At 37.4% G+C, this 19,114-nt stretch overlaps 1 protein-coding gene across 1 annotated transcript in view; it reads left to right on the top strand.

Annotated features, from left to right (window-relative positions):
* Positions 1-11,107, top strand: part of LOC136844487 (homeobox protein GBX-2-like) — a 53,116-nt gene extending 42,009 nt beyond the window's left edge. The window contains exons 2-5 of the mRNA XM_067113774.1: positions 7,349-7,432; positions 7,941-8,119; positions 8,772-8,967; positions 9,907-11,107. Coding sequence (XP_066969875.1) covers positions 7,349-7,432; positions 7,941-8,119; positions 8,772-8,967; positions 9,907-10,175 — 728 coding nt within the window. The 3' untranslated portion in view covers positions 10,176-11,107. The remainder of the gene's footprint in view (positions 1-7,348; positions 7,433-7,940; positions 8,120-8,771; positions 8,968-9,906) is intronic.
* Positions 11,108-19,114: the final 8,007 nt, after the last annotated feature.

Here is a 19,114-nt window from a genome sequence, read left to right as displayed (position 1 = left end):
ACACTATGCCACTGGAGTTGCCCGGGTTTGCCACTGGCTCAGCAGTTGCCCGCTCCGGCAACTAGTGGCGGTGGCTGGCAGTTGCCACCACTGGCAGTTGGGCATTGTTTTAAATGGGAGCTTTCATACTAAGCCAACGAGTGGCGCAACTCTCTCCCTAATCTGTTCAGTTTCCAACCAGCTTTCCACAGAAAAGTTGTGAAGGTGGTGGAAAAAATAAATATAGTCCTCGTGATGTTCTCGATGAGGCTGAGAAGCTCCTCAAAAGAAGGTTTGCTCATACGAAAGAGATCAAAGAATTTCTTATCATCAGCACACAAATCACTGTAATGTGTATGATGCAAACCTCTGTCCATCTTGAAGATAGAATCTCATGCGTTTGCATTTTTCTTTTTTTAGAGTGTCATTTTTTCCTGGCCAGCAAGACTAAGAGAAGCACCTCCTCCGTTGATGTCGTGCTTTCGATTAAAACCGCATGAGAAAGAATGCCACAACTCGGTGACGGTCACTGGTTGCTAGCAGTTGCCCGAGCCTTTCACACTAAGCAATCGGTGGCCGCCACTAGTTGCCTACTGTGAAAGGGACCTTAGTGTTCACAAACTCTGGGCTGCGCCATAGGCTTATCCTTCCGTTGTTACTGATTTCAGAGGAACACTTACCGTCTACTGATTATTTTATTTTATCGACTGTTAATTGTCTTTAGATTCACATTTTAACCATTATTCATTCTCACTCCTGTTTTTTCTCCTTTTTTTTTATGTGATTGTTTATTCTGAAGTAGCAAAAACAAAATAACGGCTTTTGGGTTACTTTATGGCAGTGGCGTAGCTGGCATTCCATCAGTGGTGGAGCCTAGGTGGGGCCAAGATATTTTTTGAGGGGCTAAAGAAAAATACACAAAACTAATGTATCAGTTCTGTAGTTAGTAAAATATACTATTCTCGAATGTATATATGCAAGCGAATGAAGGAAAATACTAGTATTAGTAATTAGTAAACCTGAATTTGAAATTACAGAGCTCAATTTTCAACTCTTACTATATGCAAAGGTAAGTACACTGACACAATCTTTATTTAAGGAAACTCAGCTTGATCACTCTAGGACATTTCATCTTATTTTTTGTTTTTTTGTTACTACAATGTGAGGTTAAGGAAATACCGTACGTTCTCGTTAGTCTTTAGGTAATCCACAAAAGCACCACGTGTACACCTCCATTAAGTAACAAACCGATAGCACAAACTTAATCAGATTTCGAGAATACAATAGGATACCGTTTCGTATAAATGAATAATGAAAGCATATTCATGCCCACTAATCTGTTGAGCACTGGAAATCATCAGAAAATTCTCTCTCTCTCTCTCTCTCTCTCTCTCTCTCTCTCTCTCTTATTGGGGCGAGGATCTACTCGACTTCCAATCAGACGATCTTGGGCGGCACAGAAAACTCGGGCATGTCTTACAGATAGTGCAGTTCCTGAGAGAGAGAGAGAGAGAGAGAGAGAGAGAGAGAGAGAGAGAGAGAGAGAGAGAGAGAGAGAGAGAAACTGTAGGGCTACGAGAACGATAATTCTTATATGCAGAGATTTTTTCCTCTAATTTTTTTCGCACTGAGGCGACGAACAATGGCAATACAACCAAAATCTGATAAAATGTGAAGAAAAAGAACAAACTCGAAGAAAAAAAGTCATGAAAATGCTTGTACATTGTTCACAAGTTGAGATGTACACCCACCTCTAATAGGGACAGCTTGAAGAATTCAAAGGAATCTTTCAATGTATAATCCACTTACAGCACCCGTAGACACGGGAAGTCTATCGTGTACCATACGCCAGGACAACTGGTAGAGGAATATGACAAAGGCAGCTAATCCAGTGAATCTTTTCTTTGTAACTTATCTTGCTGTGTCCACTGGTGCTTTTAAGACCTGTTCATTTATCCAAATAGTGTGTGTGGCAACAACTGGCGAGGATTTATTTGCATTTGTTATAGTAATGTCAGACGGAACAAAGTGATTTTCATCGTCACAAAATTTATAGGAAACCATAAACTTCACGTGATATGTAAGACTCCGATGTGGTACCTCTCTGATGAAGATAAGCTATATTAGTAAAATAGCTTCACACTTTCAGCATTCATGAATCTGATTCGGATGAACACACTGAGATCGCGTTCGCCAAGAAAAGTTCGAAGCGAACCCAAAAAGCGATGTATCAAAAATGATGAAAATCATAATTTCGGAAAAGTGACGTCTGCGGAAAACTGTCGACCTTTTGCGCATCCACTTCGACGGATATTGTTGCAAATATTCTACCAGCCAAGATCACTCCCTAGGATATATTCAGAAAAAAAAAGCCCTCTCTTTGTAAGATCTTCCAAAATCAGTGCCTAGTTCTCCTGCCAAGAATAAAACAAGTGCGGTGAAGCTCTGAAGTTTGATTTTATTTTTTTGACAAGCTCCTTCGCCGAACCATTAGTCCATCAGACCCTGTAAGGGCTGCCAGCCTGCCCCGCCGACCGCCCGACCATCCGAAAACCATCCAGCCGCCTGCCTGCCCCTTCGACACTCGGCCCTTTTCAGCCATCCTCTCCGATTTGCATGTATATTGGTTTGGGCGGGTAATTAGTGGTTGGAGGGGCGTTAAGAGGCTGTTGCTTGCCCGCCCAAAGAAGGAGGACTTGAATACCGGAGGCTGGAGACCATCGCCACGCTTTTCAAAGGGAGGAAATAAAATAAGAAAGGGACTGACTCTCTCTCTCCCTCTATCTTGCCTTGAGCATGCATTCCTCCAAGTGCTCGTCGTTTAGGGCCACTTCGACGAAATCTTCATCTCTCCCTCCAACCCCTTCAGCGTAACGGATGGTGTTAGCCGGTTAATTTCTTACCTGGTATTTGCCTAACAGTGTCAAGGTACGACCAGGTATGAGTGTTTGCAGTATCCTTCATTAAAAAGAACATTTAGGACCGCCTTTGTTTACACTGAATACATTTCTGTCATAGTCGTTTTTTAGGAGGATTCATTCACGAAACACTTGACGGAGGCCTCATGATTTATGACCCTAAATGAGAGGATGGATGGTCATATATTTGGTCAACAACATCTCTGCGTTCCTGTTCCGTATCAGGACTTTTATGTTTAATGACACCGCTACCATTGGGGCCATCGCATTTTGGCCTTTCTGGAAAATCGTTTCCTCGTTCGCAGATGCACTTTCCTATGTTTAATTTCGTCTAACATCTATTTATTTGCTGTTGATTTTCATTAATTATATATATTAACCTATACTACTTTGTTCCTCATCGTTCTGTTATTTCCTTTTTTTATACAGCGAACATTCCACTCTCCGAAAACTTGCTAAGATACTTCGTGGTCCTTTGGCTTACCTTAACGATAATAAAGATGAAATAATAACAGGACAGTTTACAATTGCAGAAAAAATTCTGATGAATTTAGAAAACGAGGGAAATGGGAAACTCCAAGCAGAAATACACCCAGGTTGCGAAAGAATGACCTTTTTGTTTCTTGACAATAATGAGACAATTGGAAATCTGGCCCAGTTGTATAAGGACTCAACGCAATAATTCAAATCTTGACAGCAAGTCAAACTGAGGTTTCTGATGGAACAGCAAAATGTTTTCCGTTTTTGTAGTGAAACAGGTGGTGTTTTGCTTATTCGTTTCCAAATCACGTTCTTTTATCGTCTACTCCGGAGCTGCCAAAGTTTTCCTCAGCGTTAAGTATATCTTAGTTTAACCAGACCACTGAGCTGGTTAACAGCTCTCCTAGGGCTGGCCCGAAGGATTAGATTTATTTTACGTGGCTAAGAACCAATCGTTTACCTAGTCACGGGACCTACAGCTTATTGTGGAATCCGAACAACATTATGACGAGAAATTAATTTCTATCACCAGATATAAATTCTTCTAATTCTTCATTGGCCGCTCGGAGAGTCGAACGATTTTTTCTCAGAGGAATAAGAACAATCATCATACAGCTCACAAACTAGTAAAAGGTTAAGCATTAAGCCTAAGATTACAATGAACATCCGAATCAGAAATCAAATTTCGAAATAGAGAGACCATTAAAATATCAAATGATATTTTTTATTTACCAGAAGCCGCCAACCATAAATCGCTGAAAAGGTCAGTACAGATTTTCGCGTCCAGAGAGCGAAAAATTATCACTGTCTTGGTCTTTTTCGTCTGTTTTCCTTTATTTCTCGTGTGTTCGTATGCGCTTTCTTTTTCGCATAAAGGCAGTCTGTTCAATGGAGATTTATTCAATAGCATAGAATAGAATATAGAATTTAGGCCAAATGCCAAGCACTGGGACTAATGAGGTCATTCAGCGCTGAAACGGAAACTGCCAGTAAAAGGTCTGAAAGGTGTAACAGGAGGAGGGAAAACTCGCAGTTGCACTATGAATCAATTGTTAAAGTTAAGTATATCTTAGTTTAACCAGACCACTGAGCTGGTTAACAGCTCTCCTAGGGCTGGCCCGAAGGATTAGATTTATTTTTACTTGGCTAAGAACCAACTGGTTACCTAGCAACGGGGCCTACAGCTTATTGTGGAATCCGAACCGTATTATGACGAGAAATTAATTTTTATCACCAGAAATAAATTCCTCTAATTCTTCATTGGCGGCTCTGAGAGTCGAACGCTGGGCCAACAGCGTGCCAGTCGAAAGCTCTACCCACCCCTCCAAAGAAGAACTAAATCAATTGTTAGAAAAGGGTGGAAAGTAAGATGGAAGAAAAAGAATATGAAAGGATGTACAGTAAAAGGAACACAATGGGTTGCAACTAAGGGCCGCAGGCACGCTGCAAAGAACCTTAAGTAATGCCTACAGTGCACCGCATGAGGTGCACTGACGGCACTAACCCCCTACGGGGGGAAATTTATTCAAGAAATTCAGTGGCTTCTACTGTTTGTTCCACAAGTTTTCCACCTGACCAGGAGCAACTATTTTTTTACTCTATGTACCGAAAAAAAATCATGATTTAAAATCATCTGGAAATCGTTCAATTAAAAAACTTGGCATTTTCGGTCATGAAAAATTTCATTCTAAATATTAACACTACGAAACTGCCTATATCTCGAATGAATTTCCAAGTAATACAGTAGTTTTAATAATGAAGAGGGAAAATTATTATAATAAGTCAGAATTTTCACGTCAGAAAAATACAAACAAAAGTATCAGACAATTCACTTATTTCATGGAGAGAGAGAGAGAGAGAGAGAGAGAGAGAGAGAGAGAGAGAGAGAGAGAGAGAGAGAGAGAGAGAGAGAGAGAGAGGTAGTAAAACTTTCTATATAAGATTATTTATGTAAAGACTATATGAGAAGGCAAGAAAGAAATTTTTAAAAAAGTAAAAGCTTTGAATACTGAAAAAATAACAATCGGTGTCATTCCTTTTTATTTCAGAAAAAAAAAATTATGATTCAAAATCATCTGGAAATCATTCACTTTAAAAACAACTTGGCATTTTCGCTCTTGAAAAATTTCATTCTGAATATTGACACCATGAAACAGTCAGTCTCTCGAATGAATATGCAAGCAAATATCGCAAAAACACAATGGCTTTAATAATAATAAATAAGTAAAAATGCGCCGAAGTTTCTTCGGCGCAATTGAGTTTTCTGTACAGCCGCTACAGCGTATAATCAAGGCCACCGAAAATGGATCTACTTTCGGTGGTTTCGTTATCATGCTGTATGAGCCGCACCCCATGAAACTTTAACCACGGCCCTGTGGTGGCGTGGTGGCCGCCCCATATCGTTGCCAGAAGCACGATTATGGCTAACTTTTGTATGTTTGATGATTGGGGGGTGGATGATCAACATAACAATTTGCAGCCCTCTAGCCTCAGTGGGGCGGACAGACAAATAGTCATCTCAATAGTTTTCCTTTACGGAAAACTAAAAATGGAAATTGTTATATTAAGAGAGAATGGTTAGGTCAGAAAATATACAAAAGTATCAGTCAGTTCACCTAATTCATGAGGTGAGAGAGAGAGAGAGAGAGAGAGAGAGAGAGAGAGAGAGAGAGAGAGAGAGAGAGAGAGAGAGAGAGAGAGAGAGACGGGTGGCAAAAGCTTCTATATAAGAAGATAATTTGTCTTAATACTGTATGATAAAGCAATGAAAGAAATTTTTTGAAGTAAAAGCTTTTATTACTAAAAAAAGAAACAAAAATTCGGCATCATTCAGACTTCAAATGTCCACTTTAAACTATAACATCAGTCCATAACTACAACCCTCAACTGCATAAGTTCAAACTATAACTAAAAAAGAAACAAAAATTCGGCATCATTCAGACTTCAAATGTCCACTTTAAACTATAACATCAATCCATAACTGCAACCCTCAACTGCATAAATTCAAACTAAAACCATAACTTCAGACACTAACCCAAACCTTCCAACCACTATAATAAATTTTTCCTAAATGTCAAGAGAGATAACATATGTACAGTAAGTCAGATATCCAACCTCCTAAAAAAAAAAATCAATCGTAACCTACAACTTTCGTTCGTTCTTGTTTTTTTATCTTTTCTACATTTTTACTTATCAAAGAAAAGTATTCTAGAAGTTACATATTAAGCAGACCTTTTCTTGTACTTTCGAAGTAAATGCCATAAGTGTTAACAGGACGAAAATTACCAAAAGATACCGTACCGTCCTAGTTCTATATAACGAGATTTCTTACGTAATAATCTAATTAAACAGATACTATATACTTTTTTTTAAAGGGATCATTATTTTTTTTAATATCTCACCAGCAACGCAAAAGCTGTTTGTTTTTAAATCCAACTAACAAATTATCTTATTTTTGTCATGAGGGAATTGCCACATGTCTTATTTTTCTTATTTCTCAACTGTATGTTTGTTTGTTGGTTTATATTTATAAATTACTTACTTTTACCGGTTTTTACTCTAGTTATCGTCCTTTTTTTTTTTACTCTAAATATCGTCCTCTGCTCTGTTTTTCTTTTTCTGAATGCTTGCTCTGCTATTTGATGGAGTTCATTAATAATAATAATAATAATAATAATAATAATAATAATAATAATAATAATAATAATAATAATTAATATTATTATTATTATTAATTATTATTATTATTATTATTACTATCGTCCCTTATTTGCTCTAATTATCGTCCCCTTGCTCTGTTGTTCTTTTTTCCTTTTCTGAACGCTCGCTCTGCAACTTAATGGACTTCATTATTATTATTATTATTATTATTATTATTATTATTATTATTATTATTATTATTATTATTATTATTACTGATTTCTTCAAATGGGATGCGGTGACTAAATTCCCAATATTTCTCTTCTTTCTAGACGACCTGGGAGACGACTTGGAAATTGACCCGGTGGAGAGTGATGACGACGATGCTCCCCACAGCGACAGACCTGTTAGACCAGGTAAGAATGACCCTGAAAATATATATATATATATATATATATATATATATATATATATATATATATATTTAGATATATATACAATATAGTATATATATAATATAATATAATATACAGTATATATATTTATATATACGTATATATTTATGTATACATTGGCCTACACACATATATATAATATATGTATGTATATATATGCATGCATGCATGTATGTATGTATATATATAGGCCTACACACACATGTATACATAATATATATATATATATATATATATATATATATATATATATATATATATATATATATATATATATATATATATATATATATATACACATGCATGCGTGCATGTACAGTATGTATATAAGCATGTATTTGAGCGTGAAATAATAAGGATATGGAACCTTGCAAATGCTCGTATATGTCTATTACTACCAGACAGACAGAAACAAACACACATTAGGTTTGATTTAATCAGCAACCCCTATTTTCATTCGCCCGTACAGGAGACTCAGGAGACAACGCAGGCGCCGCGGGCGCGGGCGTGGGCGGGAGCAAGTCTCGTAGGAGGAGAACGGCCTTCACCTCGGAGCAGCTCATGGAGCTGGAGCGAGAATTCCAAACCAAAAAATACCTCACGCTCAGCGAGAGGTCCCATATTGCTCAGACCCTCAACTTATCCGAGGTAGGAGTTATTATTATTATTATTATTATTATTATTATTATTATTATTAACTTTCTATAACAATATGCACAAACATAAACATATTGTATTACAAGTTAACATGTAATTTATATTACTATGGCAAATACTGTTATTAGTATTTCTGCCAAGATTTTAATATATTTCTCATAAAATTTTAATATATTTCTCCTCATGCGATCTTTTTTAATCGCCTCTCCCAAGAGTCTTCTAATACTTGGAAACTTGCTTGGCCAATTAAGAGGTTTTCTGGCTTGTTCCATACGATTCTGCGTATATTTTGGTGAGCAACCACGTTCAAAAACGCGCAGAGTAAAAGAACAATTATTATTATTATTATTATTATTATTATTATTATTATTATTATTATTGTTGTTGTTGTTTTGTCGGATAAAAACGCCCTTAAATAATGGAATATTGGAAATGTATTGGAAAAATTCAGTTAAGATTTTTACCAGAAACAGCCATAATTTTACCAGTTCTCTACTGGTAAAAATCATAGCTGATTTTTTCAGTACACCTTCAGCATTCCACTTCTCAAAGATCCTTCATCCCACAATAATAATAATAATAATAATAATAATAATAATAATAATAATAATAATGAAGAAATATTCTTCTAAACTTATTCCAGGTCCAAGTGAAGATATGGTTCCAGAACCGCAGAGCGAAGTGGAAGCGTGTCAAAGCTGGGCTGGTCTCGGGATCGGCGGCCGGCGGTAAAAACGCTTCTTCCGGTCACAAGATCATCGTTCCCATTCCAGTCCACGTGAACAGACTTTCCAACCTCTCCCAGTCGCAACAGATGGAAAAGTCATCGAACACGCCAGGTAAGGTTCCCGTATCTTTTTTGCGTAACTGGTAAATCTTGGAATTTTAAGTTCCTACATCTTATGTATACTAAATACGCAACTTGTCTGCATAGGACCGAAAATATCCCGTATCCCTTTTGTGTGTAGAGAACGCAGCTGATAAAAATAATTTATATGTTACGAACGCAACTGGAAAAAACTTGGAATTCTGAACATAAGGCCAAAAATATCCCTTACTTTGTGGATGATCTGAACGCGGATGATAATGAGAGTTTAGTGATTCCCTCAATTTTGCCTATAGTTAAGAACGCCACGGTAAGCAAACGCTTGGTAACTACGTTTAGCTTTTGTGGTAAGAACGCTACTGGTAAACAAATAATTGATAATTTATTTTATTGTATGTTACTGATGCAACTGGTAAACACACGCTTAATAATTTCCATATGAACACCTGGAAATTTAATTTATTTTTGTATGTTAAGAAGATACAGCTAAACAAATATCTAATAAATGTATTTTTCTTGATAAAAAATCTTTTATACAATATACCATGTAATTTTCATAAATTTTTGTACGTACAAGAATCTTCATTCTTTCTCACGCCAACTGTGAAATAAGTGTCTCACGAAAACTAATAATTTCAAAATTTATATTTCTACGCACAGAAATTTTCGAGGGTTCTTAACTGTAAGAAACTGAAAAGTAATCTAGATCATTTGGCAACTATCGGAATTTTTAAAATTAATTTTGTATGCTGAAAACACTTGTAAACAAATGTGAATTTGTCTGATATATAGATAAATCATAACTGGATAGAGGTATCCAGAATAAATAATACTACCTTTATGGAAAATTAATTCTTAGCCGTCTTTTGCGTCCTGTTTGATCCTATTCTGAATTTATGATGACCTACCATTAATAATTATAAGTTATTACCATTGCCTTCTCTTCCTTCAGGAGTGACTACAGGAGGAACAGGAGGTCTGAGCACGCCCAACCCATCGCAGCTTCCAACCATAAAACCGATGGACCCTCAGTCCAGCATCCAGTCCAGGCGGTCAGCCTTCCAGGGTCTTCCACAGTCGCTGCCAGTCTCCCTTAGCCAGAATATGCCCCAGCCCTCCCTGCCGGTCTCTCTGGCCCAGAGCATGCCCCAGTCTCTGCCCGTTTCCCTGCCGCAGACTCTGCCGCGACTCAGTCACGTCCCCCCGCCTCTGGCTTTGTGAAGAGGAGCGTCGGACGTGGAGGCGGTCTTGGATGCTTTAACCAGATGCTACGGCAGAAGAGGAGAGGCTCTCTAAACTGAACCGGAGGGAAATCACGAAGTCGCTTCGACGATGAGCGTCTTCGTAGACCTTTTCTTCAGCAGAAGAAAACCCGAATCTATTCCCTACACAGCGCTTGAGAGAAATAAACAACTCTCTCTCTCTCTCTCATCAGCAATGTCACTGGCCATCTCCCCTCCCTTTTTTCTACACCAAAAATTCACCTTTCTAAAATACATGGTATTATTATACGAATCGCAAACAAATTAGAACAAAATGAAAGAATCAGTTGCTACTTGGAGAAGAAATAGCTCTCTGTCTCTTTTAAAGTGCGTAAAATGTTCCTGAAAAATCGGAAACAAACTTCCAGTAAATTTCTGCAATCCAGTGTTTAGTTATGCGGTTATCTAAATTTCCAGTCGCTGACCAAGACCAGAAACTTAGACGAACCACATAATAACTTCGAGTCTCTTTCACGGGGCAAAATGTAGCCAAACGAATGGCAGAAAGGCCGTAGCCACTGACTATACGTTCTGTTGACAAAACGATACAACGGCCTGTTATGCCCCAGCTTACATGTTTGGGTGTAGGGAAAAGGGGTACAAAAACATGCAAAACAAACAAGCCCACAAAACACATCCCAAACACTCTAACTTGGTGTTGAGAACGTGCATTAAGGAGCAAAACAAACGCCCGCCCTGAGAAAATAAACGGATGCCCAAAACCCGAGCGAAAAGAGGTGCTGGCCGGTTGAACGGACTCCGGTTTCGGCTATTCGTCTGTCGTGAACGCGATTCGTCGTTAGTGTAATTGGGACTCAAATTGATTTATAGTTTATACGATGGTAGTACATCTAATACACACACACACACACACACACACACACACACACACACACATATATATATATATATATATATATATATATATATATATATATATATATATATATATATATATATATATATATATATATATATATATATATATATATATATATATATATAAACAGCCAAGTCGAAACCTTACCTTATATAGTTCAGCGAGCATTTGCTTGACCAGACGCTTAACAGTTACCTGAAAAGAAAGGAGGAAAATATTAAAATCAAATTTCAGAGAGAGAGAGAGAGAGAGAGAGAGAGAGAGAGAGAGAGAGAGAGAGAGAGAGAGAGAGAGAGAATGGCTCTAAAGTTCATTGAAATTGAACGAATTATGCCAGGTAGTTTTTGTATATAGATCTTTTTTCCACGTACACAACTTCTGAGTGAAGTAAATCAGAGCTTAAAGAAGTAAAATGAATTCTAAGAAGAGAAATATTAAGCTTTAACTGAATATTTGTTATTCTAGCTCAAGTCAGGTCCTATCCCCAGCCGCAATGTCATTCCCAGCGTTCTAACTTTTACCTCAGTCCTAATTTTTATTTCCAATGTTCATTCCCCTTCCTTAATACTCATTCCCATTCCTTACTCTCATTTCCTTACCCCAAAACTCCTTTTCCTTCCTTAGACCATCTATTCTCTCACTTTAGTTATATTTCCAGCCACCATTCATATTCGTTAACAGTCATTTTCTCCTCAAACACAGCTCCGTAATGAGAGAAATCTATATACATACATACATATATATAATATACACACACACACATATATATATATACATATATATATACATACACACACACACACACACACACACACACACACACACACATATATATATATATATATATATATATATATATATATATATATATATATATACATATATATACCTCTAAACTTCATTTCCATTGTGCAGTCTCAAATTGACCTCACTAATTTTCTACTTGCCAGTTTCCAGCTCCTTTCCCCAACTCTCTGATTCATTTCCTAAACCCATTTTCCCGTTCTATTCCAAAATCCCGTCCTTTCCCAGCCCAATTTCCTTGTAAATACGACAAAAATAACTTAGTTACCTGTGAAAAGATACTGTTGTGTTGTCGGTGATTAAAATATTTGTAGTTAGAGTTGTTTAGAAAACAACAGCAAGAAGATACATTTGCCAGTGTCTGTAAATATTGGAAATACAAAAGACAACGCTGGATGCTTAACACATTTTTTCCCCGCGTTTTTGTTTCTTGTTAGAAGGAAATATACAGTGCATTACGGGGATTACAAATTCACGTTTTTACTTCTTTTTTCTTGGAGTCAATTACAACGCGTTTCACAAAAAAAAACCTGTTTTGTTCCTTTTTTTTTTTAGATCAAAACAAACAAAGGAGGTTGAAAACCAACGTTCTTCTTTCAGTGTTTTTGTTTTCTAGTTGGAATCAAAACGCACTATGCTTTACATCTGTGTATCTTTTTTTTATTTACTGTGTCGTACACTTCATGTATATTGATAAACACTGTATAATTTATAACCGGTCTTTGAAAAGATGTATTTAACATTGCTCACTTTGCCTTAGCGTATAGCTATGGCAGATGTTGTCGAGCTGATTAAAATGAATTTTTTTCTATGTAAAAAGATTAATGATAATAATAATTAAAATATTAATTAAGACACTCTGCTTTTTATTACTGACTGAATTACACCTCTCTTTAAAGTACATATAGATGGCAACGACATGTTGCTGAAGAGTCTTCTGGTTAAATAATGAAAGCTGATGACGTGGAAGTTTACTGCACATGTGATTAATTTTTACTCGCTTTTGCAAGTAAATAATGAATATGGCAGAGGCTGCTGTTTGGTCTTTTATAGTCATCCACACTCCTCTGATTTCCAAGCCAAGTCTCCGGCATTCTTCCTTGAATCTGTTCAGTACAGGCAGTGTTACACGAGTACATCTTTGCCATCTTTTAGTACCTAGCCGCCAAAAAACTTGTCCCAGGTGGCCGATATTTTTCCACAACATTCGTGCAAAGTTGAGGCCATTTATATGAGCTGGGGTGATGTCATACCCTCACGAACACGAACTTGTGCGACTTAAAATTTGCCACATGTAGAAGGCTCTTAGTAGGAAGTTTAGCTGCAAGATGCTGAAAAATGTACACTAAGGCGATAATATGACTTTGCCTTAAAGCGTCGTTGAAGATCAATGAATTTCCATCAGTCCTGAACGGTATATTATGACAGATTTCTGTATGACAGATTTCTATCTGCAAACAAATAAGATAATTTTGGGACGCTCTTAAGGCATTTGGAAGAGCTTGGTGTATTCGAGAAATGGTTCGTAAAAGATCATTTAAGATGAATGTGGTCTATGTATGCAAACGGGGGCCATACAGCCTAAATCACACTCCTGACCGGAGAAAGTTGATTGGAACCTGGAAGAAATATAATAATAATATTAAAATATTTTACCTACGTTCGAACAAAGAAACTTTTGAAAAAGGAAGGAACAGAACCATAAAATGGAGCATTTCCGTTAAAGTCACTCAACAATGTGCAAAACCTGCAATACGGAAAAAAGGGTTCAGACTTGGTTTGTTAGCCGTTCGTCGGATACCCATAACACGCTGTAAGGCAGGCAAATATCTCAGAAAAAATATTATGAGAATGTCATTATTACAGTAAACACATATCTTAGATATAAAAGGGCCATTTCCTGAATGAGCAGGGTTTATATTTTAAATATAATGCAAAAGCATCTCCTAAGTGAAACAGTTAAACGTCTTGAACACAATACAAGAGCATATCATGTGTGACATGAGTATACCTTTAGCATAATCCAAAAAATGTCTTAAATGACCCAAGCGTATGTCCTCAGCATAATGCAAGTGCACAAAGACATTATTTAAATATGAAATGTTTATGTCATAAATGAATCAGGTGTATATGCCTAAATCATAATAGAACTGCTTGAACTGAATAAACTGAATCTAAACAATGCAATCTTATGTTCAAATAATGAAGGCGTTTATTGTAACATATAACATCTAAATGTCCTGAATGAACTGTGTCTTAAGCCTAAAACAAATGCTAGTAATGCATGATGATGGTGGATGTCTTGAATATAATAGCAGTATAAAAAAGATGAATGTCCTAAATGAAGCAGGTATGTCTGTTATGAAAAACAGACCATTGTTCTGTATTGGCAAATCTATTAATATTCTGATCTTAAACTTGGGACCGGAAACTACAGGTCATTAACCTGCTAATCAAGGCTTTAAAGAATCTGGAGACTATTGGTCCCATTTCCCAATTTGTGTTTGAGAAGTTACCATGACCTTTATCAATTTCCGAATATTCTTGGACGGGCTTTCCACTGATATGGATTCAATTAAGACATTCCCCTTCCCAGGTGGGACTCGAACCCATTCTGGTTAGTAAACTGAAGTTAATGCTTCGCTCATTTACAGTAGCGAAAAGGTAACTACATTTCAGCTCAAGCGTACATTTATCAAACTGATTCAGATTTATTTATACTTTAGCCTAATGTAAACCAATCCTCACCATGATGTCGTAATGCTCAGTGTTTATAGGCTGAAATAATTCCACGTCGGATGAGTCGGTAGAGTTCTCGGCTAGCACTCTGCTAGGCCCGAGTTCGAGACTCCGACCGGCCAATGGAGAATTAGAGGAATTTATTTCTGGAGATAGAAATACATTTCTCGCTATAATGTCGTTCGGATGCCACAATAAGCTGTAGGTCCCATTGCTAGGTAACCAATTGGTTCTTAGCCACGTAAAATAAAGTCTAATCCTTCGGGCCAGCCCTAGGAGAGCTGTTAATCAGCTCAGTGGTCTGGTTAAACTATGGTATACTTTTTTTATAGGTTGAAATACATGGGGTCTACTGTTATATTCAAATATTGCCTGTTAAAAAAGTACTTTTTCATGACATTAATAACATTTTTAGCTACCTTATCCATCGATATATATTACAATAATTCAAGACTGTTAGTATAAGTACTGATTTTCATATTAATTAAAAACAAGGGGAGACAGCAAAATGAAAATTACGTATTTTGAACAGCTGAATTTCGAGATTTTTCAGAAAAGAGAGAGAGAGAGAGAGAGAGAGAGAGAGAGAGAGAGAGAGAGAAGAATACCTTAGTTTAACCAGACCACTGAGCTGATTAACAACTCTCCTAGGGCTGGCCCGAAGGATTAGACTTATTTTACGTGGCTTAAAACCAACTGGTTACCTAGCAACGGGACCTACAGCTTATTGTGGAATCCGAACTACATTATACCGAGAAATGAATTTCTATCACCAGAAACAAATTCCTCTAATTCTTCATTGGCCGGTTGGAGACTCGAACTCGAGCCTAGCAGAGTGCTAGCCGAGAACTCTACCGACTTGTCCAACGAGGAACTGGAGAGAGAGAGAGAGAGAGAGAGAGAGAGAGAGAGAGAGAGAGAGAGAGAAGGATGGGACGATAACATTGGCATGACGAAAAAATGCGTACTTATTTATGCAAATGAAACAGCTGGATGAGCGAGTGAATGGATCGAGTGAGTAGGCGCATGTGGGTGGACAAAACCCTGAATGAGGAGGGACGGCTCGCAGTCCCTGTCCCACATATTTTTCAATTTACACGAGAGAGATAAGGCGGGCTCAACATAAGCAGTACACAGACACACACGCACGGACACTTAAGCACGTGAACCGGCCACTTAGAACACAAGAGGAAATAAAAAGCGCCGTTGATGACAGAGCGGCTTTCATTGTAGCCGATTGGCATGAACGCCAGAGCCAATCTATCCATTCATTCCCCCGCCTCTCTCTCTCTCTCTCTCTCTCTCTCCGGATCCGGCACTCCCTCTCTCAGTCCTCTACCCCCCTCCCACACCTCACCTCCCCCCTTCCCTATCTCTCTCTGTGTCTCCATAGGCGTGTAATATTGTTATTGTGAAAGAGAAGGAGTCATGCAGCCATTTTCGCTCAAGACAGATGTTTCCTGGCCAACTGCGTTTCCTGCAGTTTTCAAATAAAATTGGTCCCGGTAAGAAGTCTGTTCATTTGTGTGAATGATGCAGCAGAGCACCGACTCGCATTTGCGAGGTTCGTGGCTCGATCCTAGCCTGCTGCATATCAGTGGACCCAGATGTCTACTAGCGCGAGTGTTATCAATGGTAAGGCTAGCAATCCCATATCTGGCGACTTTCTGAGAAAGCAGAGGGCGATGCACCCTCTAAAGATGTGTCAACTCTCCTTGGTAGTGAAGTACAGATGGTGAATACGAAAGAAAGAGAAAATATTGAGTTAAAGACATATGAACGGATGAGAAATGTGGACAGAAGTGGTAAACGGTTAGTAATATCAAGGTCATCCAAGTTCTTTTATTAGGGCATTTCATTCAAATATTCTAGAAAGCTGAACACACCCATAATTGAATCGCATCCTTTCTGATGAAAATATACTAAATTACTATGTATAAATTTGACCTTCTTATTTGTTTGTTGAAATCATGAACTGAAGATTGTATGATCAGGAAATATGGAAGCGAGTCGAAAATTTCAAAGGTTTCTCGAAAATTGGCAGCTATGATAATGACGCTCGCGGTGAAAGTTACAGTGGGTAATATAGCAACAGAAGCAATAATTTCTGCTTCGTAGAAAATGACAGCATAGGCCATAATGAGTAACCAAGACAATAACCACACATTAAATAATTACAGCTACTTTCATTAGTATCATTCATCTACGTACAACACATCTATTCATTTTTCAGAAATAAAATAAATCAACGAATCAAGGAAGACTGGCGAGAAATATCAATTCAACGTACAGGAATGACCTTATAAATTAACAGTGAAAAAAAGCTAAAATTATATATTCATACTTTTCAAAGAAAACTTCGAAACTACCACGAAGTTACGAAAGGTTATAACTAGCGTTTTTCATCCAGATATCTCACGGCGACGAACCGCAAAATGTCAGTAATAGCAAAGACTTATTTATGCTTGAAAAAACGTCGGAAGTTAGGGAGTTGCAGTATGTGTCGTCTTCAGAGTGACATCATTCATAACTAATAAGACGTGGTTAAGTATACCTTAGTTTAACCATACCACTGAGCTGATTAACAGCTCTCCTAGGGCTGGCCCGAAGGATTACACTTATTTTACGTGGCTAAGAACCAATTGGTTACCTATAGCAACGGGACCTACAGCTTATTGTGGAATCCGAACCACATTATACCGAGAAATGAATTACTATCACCAGAAATAAATTCCTCTAATTCTTCATTGGCCGGTCGGCGACTTGAACGCGGGCCCAGCAGAGTGCTAGCCGAGAACTATACCGACCCGTCCAACGAGGAACTATAAGACGTGGTACTCACAATGAAGACTTAGAGAACTAAAAAATGAAGGTTGTTCCGACAATGTACAAAGGTTAGAAGTCCGGTTTAATATCATCTAATTAACTGAAGTCTTAAATCTAAACGGATATAAAGGGCAAAACTGAATCAAGGAGGTTACCAGTAACGACGGAAAGCTTGTAGTTCCTTTCGTTATATTAGGCTGGACTTCTACCCGCACGGTCTCTTTCTTCTTGGAGCGGAGGCTATAGATAATGTTAGCAAAGCAAAAAGCAGGGAGTAATCCCATTGCAGCTTTAAACAAAGATACATATTTTGCGTGGAAGTATAATTTCCCTTCCACAATGATTCTGATAACGGGATATTTCATCATAAAAAGGGACTAAGTAGTTGCCTCTTCACTGTATGTGTATATGTATAATAGATACAGTAAGTAGATATACATATACATTAACATATACATATATATACAGTATATATATACATACACACAGGCACACACACATATATATAAATATAATATATTTACATATAATATATATATATATATATATATATATATATATATATATATATATATATACTGTATATATAAATATATATATATATATACACTGTATATATATATATATATATATATATATATATATATATATATATATATGTATACTGTATACATAAATATATATATATATAAATTTGTCAACTTCATGGCTGAGTGGATTAGTCTATGTTGCCTCTATATCTAAGCCTAAAGGTATACATTAGAATCCCTGTCGGGCCAGATGCACTTATCACACACTTATCATGTATACATGATTCCCTTTTGGTGTTAAATATTATCAAGGTAAAGTGAATTCGAGGGTGTTAGCCCACAGCAGGTCTTATGTTGGGATGAAGTTGCCAGCCCTATGCCTTCCTTTGACTCCCAGTTGACGCTGTTACCAATTCCTAGGAAGGTCGACTATGAGAGAGAGAGAGAGAGAGAGAGAGAGAGAGAGAGAGAGAGAGAGAGAGAGGAGGTTCAGTATCCAGATCGTAAACAACATTAATCACAAACCCTATCCAGAGAGAGGGAGCCATTTTTTTTACTCATCTCTCCTACACAAGTTTATCAATGAAATCATCTTGTTTTCTAACTCATATCCCCTCACTTCCTATATCCCTCTGGACGATTATAGCCCACGGGTGAATTTCCCAGACATCCCGGTGAAGTCCCGGACCACCCTTCGCCTCCTCCTTCTTCGTCACTGGCGGGGGTGGGGGTAAAGGGGAGGTTTGTTGGGGGTGGGGTGAGGCATCATTAGACCTCTTGAGGCTCGTTATGCCGCCATTAAAGTTATTGGACTAAGAGGTGGGTCGACTTTGTGCCATATTTGTCAAATTTAAATACATTACTTTTTGTCTGAGTAGGTTTATCTCCCTCTGTGCGGGCAACGATAACGTAAACTGCAACAGCAACAACAACAACAACAATAATAATAACAATAATAATAATAATAATAATAATAATAATAATAATAATAATAATAATAATAATAATAATAATAATAATGCAGAATAAACAAGTCGCAATATACCAGAAACCTTCTTAATAAAGTAATGAATATACTAGGAAGAATAAGTATACATTCCCAATGCACATCAGAAACAA

Source organism: Macrobrachium rosenbergii, chromosome 12 (assembly GCF_040412425.1).
Source record: "Macrobrachium rosenbergii isolate ZJJX-2024 chromosome 12, ASM4041242v1, whole genome shotgun sequence".
Classification (NCBI taxonomy): domain Eukaryota; kingdom Metazoa; phylum Arthropoda; class Malacostraca; order Decapoda; family Palaemonidae; genus Macrobrachium; species Macrobrachium rosenbergii.
This window is presented reverse-complemented; position numbering and strand designations above follow the sequence as displayed.